Raw genomic sequence first — 26,971 nt, 5'->3', positions numbered from 1 at the left:
AGTGAGAGGCCCGCGTACCGCCAAAAAAAAAAGTTAAAGGTTTTGGGCTTCCCTGGTGGCGCGGTGGTTGAGAGTCCGCCTGCTGATGCAGGGGACACGGGTTCGTGCCCCGGTCCGGGAAGATCCCACATGCCGCGGAGCGGCTGGGCCCGTGAGCCATGGCCGCTGAGCCTGCGCGTCGGGAGCCTGTGCTCCGCAATGGAAGAGGCCACAACAGTGAGAGGCCTGCGTACCGCAAAAAAAAAAAAAAAAAAAAAGAAGCGTGTTGTCAAAGATTAATGGCATGCAAAGAGCTACACCCCATACTAAGTGGAAAAAAAATCAGGTTACAAATGGATATGATCCCAACTTTATGGGCAAAAGTATAATACATTTTTTAAAAGATTGAAAAGAAATCTAATGTTCAAAGAGTCTATCTCTGTGATGGAATTATGGGTGATAACGTTCTTTATTCTTATTGTCTGTTTTCCACAATGAATGTTTTACTTTTTTAAAATTAGATAACAATACACACACACAAATGTTATTTAAATGCACCCACCCAATTGAAAACAGGCCCAGTGGGGTAGGCTCACCTTCTGCAGGATGGGGGTAGGGCAGGTGTTGTCAAACAGGACTGAGTTGAAGATTCCATACTCGCCCTCACCGAGTTGGTACAGGATGGTCTTGGGGGCGGAACCGTTTTCCTCTGCAGGGAGGGGAGGGGGCGGGGCAGCACAAGCAGCACATAAGGGGTTGGAACTATGGCGGGCTCAGCAAGGGGACAAGCTACTGAAGCAAGAGGGCTACCCCTTCCTCAGCTATGAGGTGGCCAGCCTCCTCCTGTGAGAGGAGGTTCGCTCCTCTGTTGGAAACACCTTGCAGCTGAGCAACCCTGCCCAGGACACACTCCCTCACTGCATCTGAGCCCCTCAATGCCCCAGCAAAGGCAGAAGAGCAGCCCACCCAAACTCAAGACCCCAAGAGGTTAAGCCACCTGCTCAGAGGCACACGATGGGGCAGTGCATGAGCTGGAATGAGAAGCCAGGTCTCCCTGCTGGACGAGAAAGTATAATCCCCCAGATGTGTAAAGGAGGCCAGAATTCCATCCCTGCACACACACACACACACACACACACACACACAGAAGACCTTCCACCTGGAGCCCACGACCCCTCTCCGAGGAAGAGCACACTGACGTCAGGCTCTCCTGCCTGGGGGTCCCAGAGCAGAGAAAAAAGCCCCAAGATCAGAGTCAGACCTCTCACTCAAGAGGCTGCTGGGACGACTGATCTATCTGGAAGGTCAGGGAAGAGCGCTGATGTTGGCAGTGTGGACAGAGGAGCCTTGAGTCAGCCCAGCCTGGACTTGAACCCTGGCACTGCCCCTTATTAGCTGTGTGACCTTGGGCTAGTGACTCAACCTCTCCATGCCTACGTTCTGTCGTCTATAAAGTGGGCTTAGACAAATATAAGTTGTCATTAATTACTTTCAATATGTTGTGAGAAGCAGTAGGGTGAGTAAGAGCCTGTACTTTGTAGAGAAGACAAACAAGGGGTGAAATGCAGGCTTTACCACTTACTAGCAATTAAGCAATTCACTTGTATTCTCTCTGGCTCTCAATTTCTTCATTTGTACAATAGGGTTAATAAAGCATCTATTCTCCCTAAGGTTGCTTTGATCTCAATCTTCATAAAATATAAACATGCATAGGAAAAAAAAGAGATGCTAAAGAGTGTCTTGGGTGAGGAGACTTGATTGTAAATTTCCCTAAAGCAAGGACCCATTTTCCAGATTCCCCCGCCCCTTAAAATCAGACCAGGCTCAGCCAGCCACTGTCCCTGGTTTTAGGGAAGAATGGGGCTCCGCTGCCCATCTGGCACCTACCCTCCCTGCCAGGCTGTTCCAGAAGAACCTCCTTCTTGGCGATGATGCTGGCTGCCAAGGTGAAGGCCGAGGTCACATAGTAGCGCCCCAGCTTGGCAAGGATGTCCACACCACAGCCCTCCGGGAAGTACAGGTCCAAGGCTGAGTTGACCACAGAAGAAATCTGAGAGGATGGGGGACAATTACATGTTTGAAATGTGGGGTTTATGCTGAAGACTTGTTGCAGCTCCATGTCTATTTCTTGAAAGCCTCTTTGATTTCAGGTTACCCCAGCTGGTAACCACGGACAGCTGGACAAGAAGGTAGGCAGAGACAGAGCTGGGTCAAGACCCTCACACTTGTGTAAATCACCCTTCAATGACCCTACAATGGGAAAAGACACCCTTAATCTAACACTTGGTACTCAGATTCCAGAAGCCCTGACGTGGATTTTTCTTTCCTAAATAACCAATATGCTAAGTAACACATTTTTTAAATAGAAACTACAGAGAAGGAGAAAGAAGGTCAAAGTCACCCCTAATTCTATTACCCAGATTAACCTAATCAGTGTTAACTTTTTGGAGTAGCTCCTTTAATTCCTTTTTATACAAACCTAAAAAGCTGATTTTTTATTATAAACATGATAGGGCTCTAAGTATATATGTTTTTATAAACTGTTTCACTCAATAAACTGAATGATCTCCCCATGTGTGTAAATGTTTTCACCATAAGAATATACCATAATTTAACCAATCCCTGAATGCTATATGGACCAAGGAAGTCCACTGGACTTCTGTTATGAAGAAGGCTGCAATGCTCATCTTTGAAGCTAATTCTTAGTGTCCATCACGTATTATTTTCTGAAATTCAGTTCCAAGATGTGAATATTCCAGGACCGGGCACTTACTGAGGAAAAGCGACCCCTAGTGGTTCAAGTTGGGATTGCAATGACACGTTTTTCCTGATTTCACCTTCCAGATGGGAAGGAGACAGACGGACTAGGAGTGGACAGAAGGTTGGCTTTTCCTTCCCCTGCCCACTTGACTTCTCATCAGTCCGCAGGAGGGTGAATAGGGTACACCCAGACCCTCAGAAAGCCTTATGACTTATGCAAATATGGCCTGGTTAAGCCTCAAATAAGTGCATGGACGGAGTCAGGCAGAGCTGGGTGCGCAGCCAGGAAGTGAAGTAACGTCTGCGAGCCTCACTCTGCTCAGCTGTAACACAGGGTTAATAATAAGATAATCCAGGTAAAGCACTAAGCACAGCACGTAGCACATGAGACCCACTCACAGTGGGCTTCCTGGGATCATTATAACCCTCCTCACCCCCATCCCCACCCCCACCAAGCACAGTGTGACACTTGCGATCCCAGGGTTACCTCTTCGAATCTCACTTTGGCCCCCTCCACTCCAGGGAAGCCGCCGCCAAGGTCCAGGATGTGCATCCTGTGGCCCAGCTCAGCACCCATCTCAAACACAAGCCGGGCGTCTGCGATGGACTGAGCGTAGGCCTGAGGGTCAGGACAGCCACTGCCAATGTGAAAACTGAGAAGGGAGGAAGAGCCTCGGCTTACACACAGGGGCCCAAGTACCACCACCTCATTCCCAGCCAGGAGCAACCTTGGTCGAGCACACTGGATGCTGTGCCCATTTTCCAGATGTAGTGACTGTGGGCATAAAAGGTTAAATGGGCTGCCAAGGGCCATGTGGCAAGTGAGGAGTGGACAGGAGACTAGATCCAAGGTCCCTTGGCACTTGGCACCCCCCCCAATCCCTCCATGCTGCCCCTGGGGCTGAGCCTTCTGGGGTGAGGGCTAGGGCCCCAGATTCAGCCAGATCTGATGTACATCTCACTCAGCAGTCTGACATGCTGTGCTTCAGTTTCCCCGTCTATAAAGTGGGGATAAGATCCCACAGTTATGGGATAGTGTCCATGAAGCATTTAGCAGAGTGCCTGGCCATCCTAAGTCCAAAAAAAAGGAAAGCTATATTGTTAGGTCATAGTTCTTGCTTCTTCCATATCCCCTACCAGAAAAGAGGCAGAGCCAAGGTGTGCCTGGATGACCTTTGGCCTCAGGCTGGGAAAACTCCTGCAAAGCCAGGTCCCTCCTGGAACCTCCTGGGACAGGACCTTCTGCAGACTGTGGGGTTGGGGCAGTGGGACACTCCAAACCTTCTTTCCAAAGGGAGGAAGCTCTCAAATGGCAGAATTCGAGGCCCAGGGACAGGCCCTCCTTGGAGACCCTGAGGGAGGTCTCACACAGAGCTGATTAAGTCCTGGGAAAGAGGCAGTGGGCAGTGGGCGTGGGTGGTGACAGCGGGGCTTCTGGGCACTCACCTCACACCCACCACCTCTAGGTGGTTGCTCTTGGCATCTTCAAGCAGGTGTCTGCAGGATTTCAGCGACACTCCGAACTTGAGGCTCAGGCGGCTCCGGGAGTGGGAGTCATCGGTGGCAATGCACAGAACCATCCTGAGGAGACACGCAGCACCTCTGCAGGGGGTGCCATGCCTCACCCCACCCCACCCCGCCCCCGACCAAGCCTTCTCTAAGTCAAGAGGCGTGAGCCCTCATGGCTCAGAGCTACCCAACCCCACAAGCCCCTGGACCCCTTCCTCTCCCTGCACAGCCAGTCAGCCTCTGAGTCCTGTCCAATCCATTCCCTAAATGTCCCTGGGCCCTTCCCTGGGGCCCCTGCCCTGGTCCCGACCTCACCAGTTCTCCTCTGAGCAGCCCCACTTCTCCGAATCAGCCTTAACACCAGCCAGGCTTTTCCAACTTCTCTTGTATCGGGGGGACCATTTTTTAAACACAGTCTTATTGAGAACCCTGATATCCCCAATATGTAAAACAGACAAAATGGAAGCTGCTTTGAGTGAACTAGAGTGGCCCGCCACCTGGCTCCCCAGGGTGTCCAGGGACCAGGTGAGAGGCACAGCCTGAGCAAGATGTCCAGCCCTGACCCCTCCCAAAGCCCACGTGCACCGGGGTCCCTGCCCTGTGACAAGCACCATTCACTTCTCCTTCTCGCCTTGCACATGGTATGTTCCAGCCATACCAAATTTCTGCGTATCCCTCAAATGCCCCATGCTGCTTCTGGCCTCCATGCATTTGCTCACGCAGTTCACTCTGACACGCTGTTTATGCCCTCCCCAGATGCTGGTCACTCCTCAAGGCCCTCCTTAAATGCCACCTCCTCTGTGAAACTTTAAATGCCACCTCCTCTGTGAAAAAACCACCCCATCTTGCTTCCTCTGCCGTGACTCTGACCTCCGTAGTACCGTGGGCTTTGCTCTGCCTGGCCTGTAATCCATCATTTCTACCTCTGTCCTACTCAGGCTCTGCATCCTGGGTCCAGTCCAGGAGTGCCTGCCCCAACCTCCTGTGACTCTGGCCGGGTCCAAGGCAGGGTCCTCAGCCCCGGCCCCATTCCTCCCACTCCCCCTGCCCTCACATGCAGCCCAGCCTCCCACATGAGTGCTTCTCAGCTTACTTGGCACTGGGGTGGCTTTTTACCACCTTTGCCAGCTCCATCTCGTTGTCAAAGCTCAGCAGCCGGACCCCATGCTTGGCAGCATACTTGATGTGTGCAATTTGCTTACAGGGGTTGGCGTAGATGATCTTACTGGCGGGGACGCCAATACGCTGGGCCAACTCCATCTCTGCCTGTGGGATCCCAAAGGTGGTGGTGAGGAAGCACCAGAGCCTGCTGGGCCCACGGAGGCCAAGGAAGCACAGATGAGGGGCAAAGTCATAGCTGTGCCTGGGGAGGTTCATAAAAAGTGGACCTCACTTTTAGACAACAGGTATACAAAAATCAGGACGCACGCTGGTTCACCACTGACAGGCAGGGCTGCCATGTACAGCTGTGTGGGTGGTTTACTGCACAATCCCAGGGAGGGAGGGGTCCCGTTCAGAGAATACATGGTAGATTTGTATGCTTATTACGACTTCCTAACAGTAAAGCATCTTGCTCTAACAAAATCAGTATATTTATTTACAACAATTAAGTGTCTTAAGGAAGGGATACATTTTCTAATTCACACAAAGGCACTCCACAGATTCATGGTAGCCCTGAAAACAGGTTTCTGACACATTTTCCTGGCAGATTTAAATGTTTAGAGACTATCACTTGATGTATTAGAAAGTTCACCAGACCAATAGTCTTTTGACACAGGTCATCCAACATCCAAACACCTGCTCTGTGCATGGCATGGTGCTGGGTGGCTCCAGCAAGGCCCTCTCCCCACAGGGCCTCCTCTTCCTCACCTTTCCAGAATAGTGCTCCACCTGATTGCTGCATTAATGATCCAGACAATGATGATGATGATGGTGAAAGCAACCATGGTCACAGAGCACCTACCACAAGCAGGCACTGAATGAGAGGCTTTACATCAGGTGTTGGCAAACTTTTTCCATGAAGGGCCAGAGAGTAAATATTTTAGGCTTTGTGGGCCGTACAGTTTCTGTACAGCTACTCAAATGTCTTTGTAGCACCAAAGCAGCCACAGATAATGCATAAGTGAATGAGCATGGCTGTAGTCCAATAAAACTCTACAAGTCCCACCATCCATTGTTTGCCAACCCTTGCTTTACTTATTTATGTATGTATGTATGTATATATGTATTTGGCCTCGCTGCGCACCTTGCGGGATCTTAGCTCCCCGACCAGGGATCAAACCTGTGCCCCCTGCAGTGGAAGCACAGGGTCCTAGCCACTGGACCGCCAGGGAAGTCCCCAGCCCTTGCTTTAGACTCACTCTTTTATTTACTCTTTACAGTACGTCACCAGATGGTATTAGCTCCACTCTATAGAGAAGGAAACATGCTCAGAGAGGCTATGGAGCAAGTAGGAGGCAGAACCAACTTTCAAACTCAAGCCTGACCCTCCATGATTAAGAAGGTGGCAGTTTGGAAGCACGGTAGGAGACACAGGGCCATCTTTAGCCATCCCAAGTTTGTAATAAGACTAATTTTAATGTAGCAACTTTTCAGCACGAGGTATTTATGTGCATTATCTCATGCAATGCCTATAACTATCCTATGAAATATTTATCGGCCACATTTTACAGAGGACAAATTGAGTTCAAAGAAACCCACTTGCCTTGGTGACACAGCCAGTGAGTAGCAGAGGGAGACACAAAGGTCCACCTCCAGAGCTGGAACTGCTGTCATCACAGCTTGCTTCCAAAGACCCCACGTCTGAGCAGTTATGAAAATGTGGTTTTGCTCCCTGCTTCACCCAAGAGGTGAGAGGAAGCAGCAATGGTAACACTTTGGGGACCTGTGGTTTAGCTTTGATTAAAATTATTTAAATAATAACCATTGTCACTCATTAAAGGATTACTGTATGCCAGCCATTGCATTAAATATTTTATAGACATTCTCATTTCATCGCCATATTAATCTTATGAGGCAGGAGACAAAGGCTCAGAGAGGCCTTAAGTGACTTGTCCAAAGTCACACGGCTTACAAGTGGCACTGCTAGAATTCTAACCCAGGACCGTCCGACTTTAGCACACCAGCTTTTTTTTTTTTTTTTTTTTTTTTTTTTTTTGTGGTATGCGGGCCTCTCACTGTTGTGGCCTCTCCCGTTGCGGAGCACAGGCTCCGGATGCGCAGGCTCAGCAGCCATGGCTCACGGGCCCAGCCGCTCCGCGGCATATGGGATCCTCCCAGACCGGGGCACGAACCCGTATCCCCTGCATCGGCAGGCGGACTCTCAACCACTGCGCCACCAGGGAGGCCCTAGCACACCAGCTTTTAACCACAGCACTTCAGTGGAGAAGACACCTTGATGCTGAATTGGCAAGTGTGTCTCGAGCATCTATTGAGTTGCCAGGCTTTGAGACAGGTGCTAATGAAAACAAGTGGTGAGTAAAGCAGACAGGGTCTCCGACCCTGTGGAGGTTTCAGGAAGATGGGAAAGAAGGGGAGGAATGAATGAACACTGAGTAATAACAGGATTACAAATGGATAAGAGCCATGGAGAACAAGTACGGGATACTAGAGAATGTGGGATGGGGAAACCTGGATGTGAGGGGGTGACGGACAGCTTTCTGAAGGTCAGAAATTTAAGCTGAGGAGGCGGTGTGGAGAAAAGGGAACCCTCCTACACTGTTGGTGGGAATGTAAATTGGTACAGCCACTATGGAAAACCGTGTGGAGGTTCCTTAATAAACTGGAAATAGAGTTACCATATGATCTAACAATCTCACTCCTGGGCATATATCTGGAAAGGACAAAAGCTCTAATTTGAAAAGATACATGCACCCCAATGTTCATAGCAGCAGCACTACAATAGCCAAGACATGGAAGCAACCTAAGTGTCTATCAACAGATGAATGGATAAAGAAGATGTGGTGTGTATATATATATATATACATACACACACACAATGGAATATTACTCAGCCATAAAAAATGAAATTCTGTCACTTGCAGCAATGTGGATGGACCTAGAGATTATCATACTAAGTGAAATAAGTCAGAGAAAGACAAATACCATATGATATCACTTATATGTAGAATCTAAAATATGATACAAATGAATTTATTTACAAAACAGAAACAGACTCACAGAAATAGAAAACAAACTTATGGCTTCCAAAGGGGAAGGAAGGGAGGGAGGAATAAACTGGGAGTATGGGATTGACAGATGCATACTTCTGCATACAAAACAGGTAAACAACAAGGATTTACTGTATAGCACAGGGAACTATATTCAGTATCTTATAATAAACTATAATAGAAAAGAATTGAAAAAAGAATATAGATATATACATATATAACTGAACCACTTTGCTGTACACCTGAAACTAACACAGTACTGTCAATCAACTATACTTCAATTTAAAAAAAAAAAAAGTAAGAAATTTAAGCTGAGCCCCATAGGAGGCCTGGGCCAGGCTGAAAGGGAAGGAAAGAATGTTTCTGGTAGGAGAAGTGGCCTGTACAGAGGTTCTGAGGCAAGAATGTACTCAGCCTGAGGGAGGAACAGAGAACGCTGGGGTGGTCTGGGCAGGGTGACCACCGTGGGGGACGATGAGCTTGGAGGGATGCAGGCAGAGCCAACAGGGAGACCAAGAAGGCTGATGTGATTTATATTTGACCCTACCAGTGGTGGGAAACAGTTTGAGGGGTCTCAAGAGGGAAAAGGACATGATCAGATGGGCATTTTGAATGCAAGGTCTAAATGCATGTCACTCTGGCTACTGTGTGAAAATGGACCAAGGAAGGGCCTAGGAGAATTCTGGGACACAGTCACAACCTCCCTGGGAAATAGGACAGGCTGCATAGAAAGGGGGGTGGTGTCACCTGAAGGCATGGCTGGCAAGCTTGGTGAGGGACTGCACGTGGGGATGTGGGGTTAGATGTCTGAGGGGGACTCCTCACCCAGCAGACCCAGGGGCCCCTCTCGAGGGGAAGATCATGAGTGCATTTGAACACACTGGGTTCCAGGCATCCTGTGGTAACAAGTCAGCACCTGGATACATAGGGTCTGGGCTGGAGATCAAAACAGGGGAGGTGGTGGCATATTAGGGGTATTTGAAGCCATGGGAGGAGATGAAATCCTCTAGGAACACAGAGAGTTTATAAGAGAAGGGAGGCTGAGCCAGAATCCAGAGGAACTCTCCCAGCTAGAGAGCAGGAAGAGGCGGCACAGGACCGAGGGGAGGAGAGAGAGTCCCCAGAAGAGGCAGAACAACGCAGAGGTTCTTATGCCATTCCTGTCAAAGCAAATCCTGTCTTGCAATTCACATCTGTGCAGAAGGAGACCTCTCCACTGTCAGAGGCACCCCAGGAGGGTGGAGCAGGCTCCCAGCAGCGTCCACTTTCACTGGATATGTTTCTAAAGTCTTTAAAACCAAGAGCACGTGTTGTTGAGTACAAGCATACCTCATTTTATTTCGCCTCACTCTCTTGTGCTTTGCAGATATTGCGATTTTTACAAATTGAAGGTTTGTGGCAACCCTGCATCAAGCAAGTCTATTGGCACCATTTTTCCAGCAGTTTGCTCACTTCATGTCTCTGTGTCACATTTTGGTAATTCTTGTGATATTTCAGACGTTTTCAGTGTTACTGTATTTGTTATGGTGATCTGTGATCTTTGATGTTACTATTGTCATTGTTTTGGGGTGCCACGAACCACGCCCATACAGTGAACTTAATGGATAAATGTGTGTTCTGACTGATCCACCCCTCAGCCATTCCCCATCTCCCTCCCGTTCTTTGGGCCTCCCTATTCCCTGACATACAACAACCCAACCATATCGAAATTAGGCCAGTTAATAACCCTACAATGACCTCTAGGTATTCAAGTGAAAGGAAGAGTCTTCTCTTAAGAAACTGCCACCCCACACTTCAGCAACCACCGCCCTGAGCAGTCAGCAGCCATCAACATGGAGGCAAGACCCTCCACCAGCAAAAAGATTACAACTCGCTGATGGCTCAGATGATGGTCAGCATTTTTTAGCAAGAAAATATTTTTTACTTAAGGTATGTACATTTTACTTAAAGTATTTTTTTAGACATAATGCTATTGCACACTTAATAGACTACAGTACAGTGTAAGCATAACTTTTATATGCACTGGGAAACCAAAAAAATCTTGTGACTCACTTTATTGTGATCTTCACTTTACCGTAGTGGTCTGGAACCCAACCCACAATATCCTAGGCTAGGCCTGTGTTTTTAAAAAGAATGTGTTTCAATGGATGCAACTAGAGATTATCATACCAAGTGAAGTAAGTCAGAAAGAGAAAGACAAATACCATATGATTATCACTTATATGTGGAATCTAAAATATGACACAAATGAACCTATCTATGAAACAGAAATAGAATCGGGGACATAGAGAATAGACTGGTGGTTGCCAAGGGGGAGGGTGGGTAGGAGAGTGATGGATTGGGAGTTTGGGATTAGCAGATGGAAACTGGTATATATAGAACGGATAAACAAGGTCGTGCTGTATAGCACAGGAACTCTATTCGGTATGCTGTGATAAACCATAATGGAAAAGAATATGAAAAAGAATGTATATATATGTATAACTGAGTCAGTTTGCTGTTCAGCAGTAATTAACACAAAATTGTAATTCAGCTATACTTCAATAAAAAATAAATTTAAAAAATACTAAAAAAAAAAAGAATGTTTCAAATGGGGAGTTGCTACTCAATGGGTATAAAGTGTCAGTTCTGCAAGAGGAATCGGTTCTAGAGATCTGCTGTACAACATGGTGCCTATACTTAACAATTCCTTATTAAACACTTAAAAATTTGTGAGGGTAGATCTCACTTTAAGTGTTCCCACCACACACACACACACACACACACACACACACACTTTTTCATGGTGAGATCAAAAGCTAGGAGGAGCAAGGAGTGTCCCCTACGAGGTCTAAAAGCATCAACATGGACAGATCTCCAAAATCTGCTGAGCTTAAAGCTACTGTAAGGGACTTCCCTGGTGGCACAGTGGTTAAGAATCCACCTGCCAATGCAAGGGACACGGGCTCGAGCCCTGGTCTGGGAAGATCCCACATGCCGTGGAGCAACTAAGCCCATGCAGTGCACCACAACTACTGAGCGTGCGCTCTAGAGCCCACGCACCACAACTACTGAAGCCCGTGCTCCTAGAGCTCGTGCTCCACAACAAGAGAAGCCACCCCAAGGAGAAGCCTGCGCACCGCAACAAAGAGTAGCCCCACCCGCCACAACTAGAGAAAGCCCACGCGCAGCAATGAATACCAAACGCAGCCAATAAATAAATAAATAAATAAACAAATAAATTTATTTTAAAAATAAAAATAAAGCTATGTGGCACAATACCTACCACATGAACATCTTATATTTTGTTACAAAATCACAAGGTATTTTGTATGTTTCCTATGGATCATATTTGTAAGTATTTTTCAAATACCATGTAGCCACCAAACTCAAACTCAGAATGTTGATTATCTCTGGAGACATAAAGCTGACGTTCTACTTTTTTTTTTGCAGATGAATCAACGTATTATTTGAATAATTCAAAATGAATATTTAGAATAAAGTGCTCACTGGATCCTGGAGATTGCTGGGGACGTTGGCAAGAGGAGATTCCTTGGAATGATGAGTGGAGGTCGGGAAGCAGTGGCTTAAGGACTGGGTGCTAAGGGAAAGTGACAAGTGACTGCAGACAGGCAAGTGTAGACAACTCCGTTTGGCCATGAAGAGGGAGCAAGGGATTGGGCTGGGGGATGATGTAGTGTCCAGAGAAGGCATTTTAAGATGGGAGGATGCTGAGGGAGACAGCCAGAGAGGGCAAGGGATGGGGCAGGAGAGATGACATAAGGTCCTTGGGAAGGTGGGTGGGTGGACCAGAGCCCCGTGTAAGGCGTGGCTGGTGCTCTTCACCCTGGAGCCTGTCTGATGCATATCTGTACACCCAGCCCCAGCTCATGCCTGACCCTAGGTCAGTGGCCGCCAAAGCATGGTGCTGTACAGCGTGGCCACCAGCTCCAGCCAACCAGAAGAGGGCAGCCTCGGCCTTCCAAGAAAAGCTGTGCCACCTCTCAGGAAATGCACCCAAGGGCCACATGATCCCACCTACCGGGTGGGGTCTCAGCTCTGCCATCCTCTCCCTGGGGATCTTCGCAAAGACAGCAGTGATAAAGTCAGAGACCCCTTGCCATACTCAAGCGGCCCCTTCCCAGGGCATCCCTCAAACCTCTGTGCCTCCTTTCCTTATACACTAACTGCTTCCTCATGGGGCTGTTGTAAAAATCACGGTGATAATAATTACCTCACAGGGTTGTTTCAAGAGTCAAATGAGATCATGTACAGAAAACGCTTGGCAAAGCACATGACACAACAGAAGCCCTCAGCAAACGTCCACCCCCCCCAACTTCTAAGCCCTACACCTCACAACTCTGCCCTTTGGAGGCCAGTCCTGAGGCTTGAGGGCCAGCACAGGGCCCCACCTCTGGGTTTCCAGAAGCACAGGACTCTAGTCAGTGAGGTTTGGTCCTGTTCTTCACCCCTAGACCAAGGGTTATGGAAAAGGGTCCCCTTCCTCCTCGGTCAGAGCAGAGACCCGGCATGCTGCAGGGGGCAAGTCTTGGCTCTGCTACCAGCAAGCTGTGTGAAGCTGATCCCCAGTTCCTCAACTGCAAAATGGCAATCTCTTCTCCTAGGCACTCCATGGGGCTTTATGTGGGGCATGCATGAAACCAGGTGTGCAAAACAAGAGCTGATGCAAAGGGGCTTCACGGGTGACATGAGGGAGACTCATCTACCAATAAGGACACTAACATGCGTCTCTGATAAAGGTGAACCTGCTCGTTCCAACCGTCCACCATGGTGTGTACCTCTCTCCCACCTGGAATCCCTCCAGCCTCCTATCCAGATGGGCTCTCCTCCTGTCTCCTCCAGATCCCTTTCTAGAATCCTCCTCACAACACCCAGCTATATTGCTGACCAGGGTTTAAAAGGGATTCCCCCTCAAAACAATCATTACTAAACATTTTAAAATAACTGTAATAACAATATCACAAACCAATGCCCACAGGCTTGCTCCCACCTCAGGACCTTTGCACTTGCTGGTCCCTCTGCCTGGAATGCTCTTCCCCTGGTTTTCCACCTGGCTTGGATCCTTTGCTTCCTTCAGATCTGTGTTCAAATTTCAGTGATGCCTTCCCTGGCCAAACCATCTAAAAGTACAATCCTCTTTCCCGACATCCATGTCTCTTCCCTACTTCCCTTTCCCTCTTTAATTTTCTCCACAGCATTTACCATCTAAAATGCCATAGACTTTCACTGTTTAACTTGTTTGTTCTTTAGAAAGCAAGCTCCACGAAGGGACTTTTTTTGTTTTGTTCACTTGCTAAATCCCCACCTAGAAAAGTACTTGATCCCCCAGTAGGTGCTCAATAAATGTTGCTGAATGAATAACTATGTCCAAAGCTGTACTCTGAGGAAACTTTATAGCTAAAAGACTTATCAAGTAAGAACAGAATGGAAATAGATAAGCCGTGCATTCAACTCAAGGACAACAGAGTCTGTTTTACTCAACACTGTATTGCCAGCCCTACCTAGAACAGTGTCTAGCACACTGCAAGAGTTCAATGAATAGAGAATGACAGTAATAAACAAATCTAAAGAGAGCAGGAGGGAATTAAGACAACAGCATTAATCAAATGAGAAAGGCAGCAGAACTGGCAACAACAGAACTCTATAAGGATTAGTTAAGAAAATGTACAGTCACACGTTATTAATATTATAAAAGAAAAAAATAAAACCTATCATAAAACGGTGTTTTTGTTTTGTTTTAATTAGAAGAATACCACATATAGCTCTATGCCAAGAAGTTTGAAAATCTCCATTAAAAAGGTGACCCACCTACCCAGGGTCACACGTGGTTCCAACGTGGAACTTCAAGGCTGGCAAATTCCACCCTCATCCCTTACACCCGTTGCATGTGGGTGGCCCTTCCCAGAGGGCAGGGGCCAATTACAGGTCACTCCTGCTTCCCCAGGTCCACCCACAGCAGCTGCAGCCGGGCCATGTGGGTGTTCAGTAGGCAGTGAGGGTCAGTGTGCAGGTGGGGGGCAGGAGCTCACCTTGTTGGCACAGCTGAAGCCCAGTCCTAGCTTGGCCAGGACCTTCAGCACGCCCGGGCTGTTGTTGCACTTGACAGCGTAAAAGGGTCGGACTCGCGGCAGGCACTTCAGAAAGCAGAAGTGCTTTCTCACTACAGCACCCAGGTCGGCCACGAAGAAGGCAGAGACCTCTTCCTGCACAACAAGAAGGGTGAATATGAGACCCCACCCAGCTTCTTCCTAGTGCGTGCCATCCACGGTCCTCCCAAGTACCTTGCTCTAAAATTCTCTGGGGATCCCCAAGCCTACAGGACATTCAAGGCTCTGTGATCCAGCTCCAGTCCCTTCCCTCACTTCAGCTCAAACTCCAGCTCTATCCTAGATCATCTTCCACCTCCCAGCCTTTATTCCCACCATGTCCTCCAAACAGAATATGCTTCCCCCACATGTGTCTGGCAAGTTCCTAATCCACCTTCAAGTTTCAGCTGAAATGTCACCTTCCCCCAAACCTATAAGGCAACTCCACCTTTAATGCTCCCACTGCATTTTGCACATGCTTCCAAAGTATCAGAACTCTGTGTATATAGACAACTGTCTTCTCCAGAAAAAAGATAAATTCCTTGAAGACCCACAGCCTACAGCCACTGCCTTTCACATTTAGGTGTTCAATGAAGACTTGAAGTAGTCCCACTGCTACTGCAACCCATGCCTGAGGACAACTGTTTACTGAGGGTTGAATACATATGAGGCCATTGGTGAGGCCACATTAATTAAACCTTTTCTGGGACTCAGTTTCCCTTTTATGCAACACTTTTTTACTGATGCCCACTTGGTGTCTGACCAAGCATACCTATGCAAGTATGCTAAGTATGCTTGGGTCTGCAAAAGAACCCCTTAAGCAATTACAAGCCCATTCAATAAATGCTAAGCAGGAGTTTCTACAAAATGCAGAGGGGGCCGTGGAGAAGGAAAGTACAAAATCTGCCTGGGGCAATCAGGAAAAGGTGACACGGATGAGTAATAAGTAATGAGTAGAAATAGGTAAGAGGCAAGAGGCTGGGAGAAGGGAAGAGGGAACAGCCTGGGCAAAGGAGTGATAATGGAGCACATGGAATCCTCGGGAAATATGAGCAGAGTAGTTCAGCTCTGATGGAGCATAATATATACCGTGGGAAAAGCCAGAAATGGGGCTATGAAGGCAGAGGGGTTCTGACCTGTATCCTGTAGGGAGTGAGAAACTGCCAAAGAATTCTGATTTTGAGCAGGGCTGTGATAAAGTTGGAAGCAGTGGGATGAGGCAGGGAAAAGGTTAGGGGAGTTTTAAGAGAGATGAGGCCTAAACTACACAGTGAGGTCCCAGAAGAACACACTGAAGGGTAATTTAAGGAGGCTGGATTCACAGAGTTTGGGGGTGCCCAGGTGTGGGAGGGGAAGTGAGGGCTCCCAGGTTTCTGACCTAGAGGGCTGCGTAGATGATGGTAGTGTTGTTCATGAAGGCAGGGAACACAGGAGGGGCAGGTTCGGGGGCAAGGACCAGGAATTTGGAGAAAAAATGAGACATCTCTCACAAATAGAAAGGAATGAATACCAAGTAAGTGAAAGAATCAGATGTGGGCCCTAGGAGGCAGCTGAGCCTGCTGGGAGAACAGAAGACCCATCCCCACTCCCAGGCCCTCACCGTGGTGGCCTGTGAGGCCCCCAGAGTGAGCTGCTCCAGCAGGTCTCGGGTGCTGAAGCCCTCCTCCACCATCACGAAGTCCGCTTCACTCAGGCAGCCAGCCATGCTGAGGAGGAGCCGATGGGCTGGATGGAGCTGCCGCTGCCTCCGGCGCCTTAGAAAGTATGCAACACACTGCTGGAGAAGAGTGAGGGGGCCGCTGGGGGGCTGGCGTCAGCTGCACCCCTCACCTCCCCAGGCCAGGGCGCCCACTCCTGTCACACCCTGCCCCCAGCACAAGCCTGGGGAGCTTAGGTTCACTGGGAGGAGTAGGGAAGATCAGGAATCCTGGACTGGGACAAGGCATTATCTGCCTAGATGTCATTGCCTCTCCGAGCCTCAGTTTCCCCATCTGTAAAATGGATGCATTGTTTTGGAGATCCTTTCCAGTTCTGAAATTAGGGTTTTGGTTTAAAGGGAAAGAATGAGAGAGAAGGAGAAGGAAAGCCGAGTGGGGAAGTTTCCAGGTGACCCCCCATCCTGACCACCTAAAGTGGCTGCAGGTGGTCCCACCAAGGAGTCTCAGCCTGAGAGCTGAGGTTCGAGTCCGCTCTCTGCTGCGTGACCCTGGGTACGCCCCGTCCCCTCTCAGTTTCACCGTTTGTAAAGAGGGGCCGGGCTGGTCCTGACGTGCTAGGATGGTAAGCGTGCGTGAGGGCTCCACATGGTGGGTGATGGCCGCGGGCTCCCGGGCAAGAACTGAAGGCTGAGGCTCTGTCCGGGTGAGCCCTCCTGAGTGCAGGGCCGAGGTCCCGCCCCTCCCAAACCCCCTTACCAAGCCCCGTGCTCCTTCGCGGGGGCCAGAGTCAGGCGCGCTGCTAGGGGGGGTCGCCGGTGACCTCGAAACTTGTGCAGCACCCCGAGGAGGAGTGGCAGTTGCGGAGCCGAGGCCCCTGCTGAGAGGAGACAAGGGGGGCCAGGGAGCAGAACAGCACTGGAGCCGAGAGCGCCCGCTGCCGAGGCTCCCCGGACCTCTCCCCCGCACTCGCCTTAAAACGCATTTACACGGCTTCGGCCCATAGGTCCCCCCAGCGAGTGAAACGGCTCCTCCGCGCCTCCGCTCGCTAGCTTTCCCCGGCTTGGGCCCCGCGGCCTGCGGCTCGCCCGCCCAGCAGCCACAGACACCACCACCCCCCCCACGCCCCGCCTTTCGCCCGGCGCTCACTTATATAAGCCCCGCCCAGACCCCGCCTCTGGTGCTCAGGCCCCTCCTCCGCTCGGCCCGCCTCCGTAGCCCTGGCAACTGGGTGCCACCATCCCATTGGTCGATTCCGACATAAAGCATTCAACCCTGCTAGCCGGCTCCGCAAACGTTATCCTCAGTCCTACCGAGACACCTCCGCCGTTACTCTACGCTGGGAAATCGGAACTGCAGGCCCGCTAGCTCAGAATCCCGAGCGTCTACGCGGTGGGACGCTTAGCTCCTGGATATTGGATCTTGGAGAGTGGGCAGGAAGCCAGGAGGTTTTTTATTTGCTCTGGGAAGCCTTTTCTATGACTACCACAGCTCAACGGTGCCTCTCCTCTCCGATCTGGTGAATTGCCCACTCATCCCGGGAAGCCCAGGTCAAATGTCATCTCCTTGTTTTACTTTTCTAATAGAATCATTTTTATTTAATTGCCTCTTCCAGCATCCTCCAACTCAAAACCCAGATGAAATGTCTTCAAAGATCCTTCTTGTGACTTTCCCAGCTCAGGGCAATCCCTCCCTTCATCCCATCTTCTGGATCAGGCAAACTCTTACCTCTCTAATAAAATGTCTCCCTTTCCAAGAAGCGTTCTCTGACTTCCTCAACTCAAAGCGTTTCTTCTCTTTTATACCTGTTGAACTCCTGCTCCTGCACATTCATCAAAGTCCAGTATGCCATCTCCCCTGTTGAGCTTCCCATGACTTCCCTAGCCAGAGGAACAGTGGAACTCACAGCACTTACATCTGTGTGGACTCCTCACTCTTTTGGCTTTTGTTACCCATAGCGTGAGATTCCTGTTGTTGCTTTACACTTCTTGTTTGGTTACACTTCCCAGCTAGTCTGTGAGCTCCCAAGGGCAGCAACTGAGTGCCTGGCTCCTCAGAACACCCAGGGCCTGGCACAAACAAGAGTGCTGGGACTTCTCTGGTGGTGCAGTGGTTAAGAATCCGCCTGCCAATACAGGGGACACGGGTTTGAGCCCTGGTGCCGGAAGATCCCACATACTGCTGAGCAACTAAACCTGCATGCCACAACTACTCAGTCTGCATGTCACAACTACTGAAGGCCACGTGCCTAGAGCCCATGCTCTGCAACAAGAGAAGCCACCCAATGAGAAGCCCGTGCACCACAACGAAGAGTAGCCCCCGCTCACCGCAACTAGAGAAAGACCGCACGCAGCAACGAAGACCCAAAGCAGCCAAAAACTAATTAATTAATTAATTAATTTTTTTAAAAAAAGAGTGCTGAGGAAGATTCAATATCTATGCTACTCAAAAGCTAATTCAAAAGTTCATCTGAAACAGTAATTGTACAAGAACAGCCAAGACATTCTTGAGAAAGAAGAGGACGTCTTCTACAATACATCAAGATATTTTATAAAGCCATGGTCTTTAAAACATCATGGTGCTGGTGCAGGAAAGGACAGTGGTAGAACAGAACAGAGTTTAGGACAGTCTTGTGCATATTGGAGAATCTGGTCACAATGAAGGCAGCATTTCCAATCAGTGGGGCCAAAGAGCTTTTGGCCTTACATATGTGCTCATGTCCCCTGTCAGGCTGTAGGCTTCTTGAAAGCCAGAGGCACTTCTTGTTCTGCATCAGTATCTCCCTAGGGCACCCTGCACAACCTAATCAAAGCATCCTCAGAACACAGATGGTATAGAGCAGTGATCATGGAGTCTTCAAGAGCCATTTTCTGCTCCCCACCCAGCCTGGCCACATAACTACTGGAAGTCCTTTGTTGGATCATCCTGCTGAGACCAGGGTCACATCTGCCTGGCCTGATTTCCCCCTGTGAACTGAGAGAGCTCAGACTGAATGATTTCTCTGGGCTCTTCTGCCTTGAACACTCTTGCTTTCTATGCTAGGAACAGACTTTGAGTAGGCAGTCACCTTCACGGGAGGGGTCATTTGAGATCCATTCTTTGAGAGATCTGTAGTCATTTGCACCATAGTGTGAATTAATGACTGAAGTCCTCCTAAGAATAAGCATCTACTGAATGGGAGGGGGTAGATAAGGATGGCCATGACAGAAACCTCAAAGGGAGCCCTCAAGAAAAGATGACAGTAAGAGGATGGGAGAGGCACCCAAACAAACTGGCTCTACTTTTTTTTTAAGTCATTCTCTGAGCTGACTTTATTTGGATGCCATGGTCTAAGTCTGCATCACTAGCTCTTTTCATTACCTGGTACATAGTAGGCACATAATAGGCACATTCAGTATGCTAACTGAATGAATTGATAAAGGTAAAAAGAAATAAACCATAATCCAATCTGTCCATTTGTAATTTGTCAAGGGTTGGTAGTCAGAGCAGAAAAATCTGTCTCCTGGACTGCATACAAATAAGCTGTGGGTTTATCTTTTTCCCTACTGGGTATGTGATGTCACTGAATCTCCATGACAACCCTACCATAGGGCTATAATTATCCCCATTTTACAGATAAGGAATCTGAGATTCAGAGAAGTTCAGTACCTTACCCAGGGTCACAGAGCAAGTAAGGGTGGAGCTCAGATTTAAACCCATCTGGCCTGACCCTTAACCTTCATGCTTAACTGCCAACCAGTAGCTGAGCATTCAGGCCCCAGCTCAAAAAAAGTCATCCTGTTGGCATCCAGCCCAAAGTCTGGTGGCTCCTCTCCTGCTGGTCTCTCATGCCACTGTTATCGATGGATGCCATGCAGAGCCCTCAAAAACATGTTGCTGAAGCAGGACAAAGAACCTTTGATCTTTGACCAAGATCATATCTGTCAATTTCAACCTATTCTTCAATTAATCATAAGTGTAGTCACAAACACTGCAATAACAAAAATGCCTTACGTGTGCATAGAACTCGAGAGTTTGTAAAATACTTTCCTGTTCATCATTTATCTGGGCTTCACAGTACTTTGTAAGATTGGATATCAGTTAAATTTAGGTTTGGCTGAGGAAAACAGAAAAGTCAAAAGTAATAGAGCCATAAACAAACAGGCTTACTCTATTATGTATGTAGTATAACACTTGAGGAAGGCTGTCCAAATCTGGTATGGCAGCTCCACAAGGTCATCAGGAACCAAGGTGCCTCCTCTCCTTCAACTCTGCCATCCTCACTGACTGGCTTCTAGCCTCATAGTCCAAAATGGCTGCAAGAGCTCCAGCCACATTCCTAGGGCTAATATTTAACCAGTACACACAAGTGTGACCAGAAAAATTGTTCAGGGACAGTGTCCTTTCTGATTGATCAGTGCCCATCTTCATACTGATTGCTAAATATTTTAAACACCAACCCTGCACGTTCCAGGCAGGAGAAAGCAGCCACCCCCAAATTCCACACGTGTTAATTTCCCAGGGCTGCCATAACAAAGTATCAAACACTGGGTGGCTTAAAACAATATATTTATTGTCTCACAGTGCTGGAGGCTAGAATTCCAAAATCAAGGTGTTGGCAGTGCCATGCTCTCTCTGATAATTCTAGGGGAGAATCCTCCCTTGTCCCTTCTAGCTTCTGGTGTCCACTGGCAATCCTTGGCATTCCTTGGCTTGTAGATGTATCATTCCGGTCACATGGCCATCTTCTTTTCCTTGTGTCTTCACATCATCTTCTCTGTATACATGTCAGTCTCTGTGACCAAATTACCCCTTTTAATAAGGACTTCAGTCATATTGGATTAAGGCCCACCCGAATGACCTCATTTTAACTAGATTACCTGCATAAAGACCTTATTTCCAAATAGAGTCATATTCTGTGATACTGGGGGTTAGAACTTTAATCTTTTGGGGGGACACAATTCACACCATACCAGCACCCAATACTTCCTTTCATATCATTGGCCAAACCATAGATACATGGCGCCACCTACTGCAAGGGAGACAGGAAGATGTCTTTAGTCTGGTACATTGTTGCTTCCTCCCACCCCCAATAAAGTCAAAATAGTAAAGAAGAAAGTAAAGAAACCAGTTCAGAAGGATTATGGGATTTACTTCATAGGGAGAGGTGACAGAGAAGTAAACAAACATTTATTGACCACCCACTGTATGACAGGCATCATGCTGAATGCATGATTGCAATTAATCTTTAGACAACCCTGCAAGATAGGCATTATTAGTCCCATTTTACAGATGAGAAAATTGTGATTAAATCCTTTGTCTGGTGAGTAACAGAGCTGGGACTTAACTCCAGTCTGGCTGACATTATGCTTGTGAGATGGGTCCCAGGAAGAGGGCATGACTCCAGAGCAAAGAATGCTGAGATTGATCTCAGAGAGGCAGCAGTGAGTGGTGGCATGAAGCAAGATCTTAATTCCCTGCCCAGGAATTGAACCTGGGTAGCCTGGATGAAAACCAGGAATCCTAGCCACCACACCCCCTGGCTCTTGCCCCCGGTGAAAAATGCATTTCTCACGGAGGCAAAAACTGTAAAAACAGGTACAAAGTTTATCATTAGACACATAGCGCAACAACAAGTGGGAGAGCACAGTTTGTTTAGTTACGACAGAAGCAAGGCAGAGATGCACACCCGGAGAGCAAGGGTGTGGGCGTCCTCCCTAATGAGGAGGAGTGCAGTAAAGAGGCGGTGAAGTCTTTTATATAGGGCAGGTCTTCCGGGTCTTTGTTTACCTTTGGCTAATTATCTCGTTTCTTTGTCCACACTTGACCTGCCTTAGGACCCTCTCCAACATGTGTGCGCAGCTTTTTCCCAAGATGGATTACAGCCCAGAGGCCTATGGGATGGCCTTAGCGTCACATGTTATGGGGTGGTGCCCCCTCCTTTTTGACCCCCAAGGAGCCTTTCTGCGCATGTGCAATGTTTCCCTTGCCCCAAGGGTGGGAAATGTATGACCTCTTGATCTTTTAACAGGGTTTAGTCCCACTCTGTCCCTGTCATAAAAATGTCCAACGTCTGGTTATTTACCCTATTTCTGTTGCTGGTTTTTATATTGAGGTGCAGATCTCGAAATATAGACACGAGTCCGGTCATAAATATGTAGTCCTGGAGCCCATTTGTCTCTTGCTTCAGGAAATGTAAACAGGGGGCTGGTAATGAATGTCTAGCCTGGAACCCATCTTCTTCTCATCCCAGGAAGTGTGAACAGGAGGCCAGTTGTAAATGTCTGGCCTGGAGCCCATCTACCTCCTTCCTCAAGATCAAGCCAAGCGCAAACAGCAGGAGACTTGAGAGAGGCTGGAATTCAGAGTCAGACACAAGATAGATTGGCAGAAAAGGCACCAACCCCAAGTCAGCACTGCAAACTCTCTGAAGGCATCAGTGAGATGGAGACCCTGAAGTAACCAGAAACCAGAAGCTGAAAGAAGCATTAGGCACTGTTAGGCCAGACCTGTCTTCACATTAAAATGGAAACTAAGTACTAACAGCAGCCACCATTTACTGAGCATCTCCTGTGCTCCAGGCACTGTATTGTGTGCTTAATAATAACAATAGCAGCTAACATTGCCAGAGTATTTACTATTCTGCAGCCTTGATTTATATAACCTTTAACCTCACAACAACCCTATGAGGTTCGTGCTATAGGTATTACAGAGCAGGAAGTAAGGTAGAGAGACTAACAAACCTGCTCAAGGTTACACAGCTAGTGAGTGGCACCATTATGCTACATACATTTCCTCCATCCTCACAGCAAGCCTGCAAGGTGGGAATTATTACTCTCGTTTCACAGTGGAAGAACCTGAGGCGCAGGGAGGCTGAGTGATTTGCCCAAGATCACACAGCTGGTAAGTGGTAGAGCCTGGACCCAAACTCAGGGCTGTGCGCTGGTGAGGAATTTGAAATGCTGCAGTCCAGAGTCGTGTTGGAGCAGACCCTGAACCACAACCCTTGGAACCCCCCAATTCTAGTTATTAGTGAGGTGTCTGTGTCCCCTGACACAAAAGCAGGCAGGACAGAGGCCCAGTCTGTGCCTCAGAGCCCAGCCCAGGACCAGGCACCAAGGAGGCAAAGCTTGAGTGTGTCGACTGAGTGTGGAATTATAGTTGCAACCCTTCCCTAGACAGACAGGATGCTAAGATACTGACTTTGGTACTTTGGTTTTCTTTATGTTTATTTTCACTTTTAGGCTGAACACAAATGTGAAAAAATAATAATAAGGTGCGACAATTAAGGAATTCACACACTACCTCTCGCCAACCCTGAGTCATCTCTGACAAATGTGTTGAGAAAACAACAACAACAACAACCGAATAAAAAAATAAAAAATACTCGAATGAAAATTCTCACTTTGGCCAGCTGCTGTCGCCAGAGCCACCTGGGAGTAGAATGGAAAAGCGTGTTGATTCTTCTGCATTCTCCAATGATTCTCAAATGAGTGTGCATCAGAAGCACCTGGAAGGCTTGCTAAATGACAGATTTCTGGACCCCACCCTAGAGTTTCTGATTCAGTAAGTCTGGGTGGGCCTGAGAATATGCATTCCGACAAGTTCCCAGGTGATGCTGATGCTCTGGCCCAGGAACCCCACTTTGAGAACCCTTGCCCTAAATGAACTTGAAGCACAGCAGGTAAAGAGGTCAAAGCTGTGTACCCTTGAAAAAGGGCATCAGGTTCTTACCCCCATCCCCTCTCTGGCAGGGAAGTAGGGTGGGGCAAAAACCAACCTGGGCTAGCCGAATGGCTGTACAGTTTCTAGATAACAAGAGAACAAACTTCATGGGTATATAAGCTTTACTCCATCTCCTGGGGCCACCTCACTGGCTGTGTGACCTCAGCAAAGTTACTTATCTTGTGTGAGCCTCACTTTATTCATCTGTAAAATGGACATAATAAGAGTACCTACTTCCTAGAACTGGTGTAAGGAATTCATGAGCATGTAAAAGCTCTTGCCTAGTGCCTGGCACATAACATCAGTGAATGCATTCTAAGTAGTAGCTGCTAGTATTATGACCCTGAGCTGGGGGTGCAGGGGCCCAGAGGAGAAAATTCTGAAATGTGTCAGAGTGATACTGCTGGGACAGGATGGGAGAAGCAGCCCCACAGGGAGGTTTTGGGACCTGAGCTGAGGAACACGCAGCAGGAGGCAGAGGCTCAGGAAGAGAGTCCACGCAGTGTGAGGGGATGGGTGGTGGAATTCCATTCCAACCCCATGGGATTTCACGGGGGCAGAGCCAGTGTGCTGAGCACTGAGTCATGGAAGCCTGCCCCAAGCTGGGCCTCTTTCTAAACTGCTGTAGTGTCATGTTCTCCCTTTGAAAATTGCTCACTCACCCTAGGGTGGAGTGGAGACAGGCAGCCATGTCTGTACCTCAGGGATCCTGCTCCCCTGCCCCACTGCCAATAGAACCACACAGCATCCATATGCCTCCAGTTAACTGACCAACCAGAGACACAGAGACTGTGGTCAGGTGACAGGTCAGAGCCAGGGTCAGTGGAATCTTCTCCAGAGGGAGCCAGAGAGTGTTTGCCTCTGTCTCTGAGGGTTCCTGCCCTGCCTGGTGTCCGTGAGAGGCCCTGTGTCCTTTGGCTAAACCCCTTCACAGAGACCACATAGCAGAGTCCTCTATAGCATGGACACCAGACCTCCTGCCTTTGAAAGGCACAGTGTCACTTCCTCTGCATTCTGTTGGTCAAAGTGGGTCACAGAGCTGTCCCAGATTCAATGTGGGATGAGACTACACAAGGCATGACTATTGGGAGGCACGGTTCATTGGGGGCATCTTTGGGGACTAGCACCACAAAATACAACCAATCTCTGTAGAGCCATAGCCCCACTCTAAATTGTCATCATCTCTAGCCTGGAGGTCTGCAATAATTTTCTTAGGGATCCCCCTGCATTACTTTTACCTCCTGCCAATCTAGTCCCACACTGCCACCAGTGTTCTTATTAAAATACAAACAATGTCAAATGCAAATTAAGTCAATCCCCATTTTAAACTCTGCAATGGCTTCCCATGGCTCTTGGGAGAACGTCCCAGATCCTTAACAAAACCTGTGAGGCCCTCCATCAGGGACCAAGTTCCAGGTTCCTCACTCGACCTGCCACCACCATCTGGACCTTTCTGCAGCTCCTCAAACCTTCACCGCCCTTTCCTTTCCTGGGGCCTTTGCATTTGCCGGTCCCTCTTCCTGGAATGCTTTCCCTGCCTCTTCATCCAACCAACTGCTGCTCATCCTTCAGGTCTCTGCCTAAATGTCCATTCCTCAGAGAGGCTGACCCTAGCACTTGGAATCAGTCAACACGTTTTTTGTTGCAAGTAAGAGAAAATCCAACTCAAACTGGCTCAAGCAAAAAGGGAATTTGTTGCCTCGTGTAACTAAGCCACCAAGGGATAAAAGTTCAGACACAGACTTTGCTTCAAGTCTCAGCTGGGCTTTCCGTGGAGTTGGCTTCCTCCTCAGGCAGGACCTCACCATATCCGCCAGCCCTGGACCCCAGGACTCTGTCTCCTTGGCCCTGTTGCTTGATGTGCACATCTCTGATCGGCCGGACCTGCGTCTCCAGCCAAGCTGGGAGATGGGTTGAGTACGGAAGGAGAGTGGGGAAGGGGAAGTTCCTCAAAGGAAAAGTGGGTGTTGTTACCTGAAGAATGAGGATGCATTCTAGGTAGGTAATAAACACCGATGCATTCCCTTTACAGCTCTTCCTCAACTTAGGATGGGTTACATTCCAATAAACCCATCATAAGTTGAAAATATCATAAGCTGAAAATGCATTTAATACACCCAACCCACCAAACATCATAGTTTAGCCCAGCCTACCTTAAACATGCTCAGAACACTGACATTAGCCTGCAGTTGGGCAAAACCATCTAACACAAGTGTTGAATACCTCATGCAATTTATTGAACACTGTACTGAAAGTGAAAAGCAGAATGATTCTGTGGGTACAGAATGGTTGTAAGTGTATGTATGGTTTACCCTTGGGACCACGTGGCTGACCTGGAGCTGCAGCTGCCACTGCCCAGCAACACAAGAGAGTATTGTACCGCATACTGATAGCCTGGGAAAAGATCAAAATTCAAAGTACCATTTCTACTGAATGCGTATCACACCACCATAAAGTTGAAACATTGTAAGTCGAACCATCATAAGTTGGGCTCCATCTGTATTTCCTTTGCCAGTGCCTTGAGTGTCTCCTTCACAAACCAGGCACCCTCTCATCTAAGGGTTTTTTTTGTTTGTTTGTTTTTTGTTTGCGTTACACGGGCCTCTCACTGTTGTGGCCTCTCCCGCTGCGGAGCACAGGCTCCGGACGCGCAAGCTCAGTGGCCACGGCTCACGGGCCCAGCCGCTCCGCGGCATGTAGGATCTTCCCGGACTGGGGCACGAACCCGTGTCCCCTGCATTGGCAGGCGGACTCTCAACCACTGCGCCACCAGGAAAGCCCTCATCTAAGGGTCTTTGCACAAGCTGCTCCCTCTGCCTGGAATGCTTTTTTTTCCTCTTTAAATAATATAAATCGGGCTTCCCTGGTGGCTCAGTGGTTGAGAGTCTGCCTGCTAATGCGGAGGACACGGGTTCGAGCCCTGGTCTGGGAGGATCCCACATGCCGCGGAGCAATTAAGCCCGTGAGCCACAACTACTGAGCCTGCGCGTCTGGAGCCTGTGCTCTGCAACGGGAGAGGCTGCGACAGTGAGAGGCCCGCGCACCGCGATGAAGAGTGGCCCCCGCTTGCCACAACTAGAGAAAGCCCTCGCACAGAAACGAAGACCCA

General features: G+C 48.5%; 1 protein-coding gene across 4 annotated transcripts in view; it reads right to left on the bottom strand.

The window, feature by feature from the left end:
- Positions 1-16,223, bottom strand: part of AZIN2 (antizyme inhibitor 2) — a gene marked incomplete at its 5' end in the record, with an annotated part of 33,241 nt that extends 17,018 nt beyond the window's left edge. Inside the window, 7 exons of one of the 4 annotated variants that reach the window (XM_079696406.1) lie at positions 576-688; positions 1,867-2,029; positions 3,227-3,392; positions 4,186-4,320; positions 5,342-5,514; positions 14,447-14,620; positions 16,104-16,223. In XM_079696406.1, coding sequence (XP_079552532.1) covers positions 576-688; positions 1,867-2,029; positions 3,227-3,392; positions 4,186-4,320; positions 5,342-5,514; positions 14,447-14,620; positions 16,104-16,208 — 1,029 coding nt within the window. Of the gene's footprint in view, positions 1-575; positions 742-1,862; positions 2,030-3,226; positions 3,393-4,185; positions 4,342-5,341; positions 5,515-14,446; positions 14,621-16,103 lie in introns of all 4 variants that reach the window. The other 3 variants (XM_079696407.1, XM_079696408.1, XM_079696409.1) reach the window with 3 other exon arrangements.
- Between the last annotated feature and the right edge of the window lie 10,748 nt (positions 16,224-26,971).

This window comes from Hyperoodon ampullatus (assembly GCF_949752795.1).
Source record: "Hyperoodon ampullatus genome assembly, chromosome: 2".
NCBI classification, from domain to species: Eukaryota; Metazoa; Chordata; class Mammalia; order Artiodactyla; family Ziphiidae; genus Hyperoodon; species Hyperoodon ampullatus.
The sequence above is the reverse complement of the archived record's forward strand: the minus strand, read 5'-3'. Positions and strand labels throughout refer to the sequence as shown.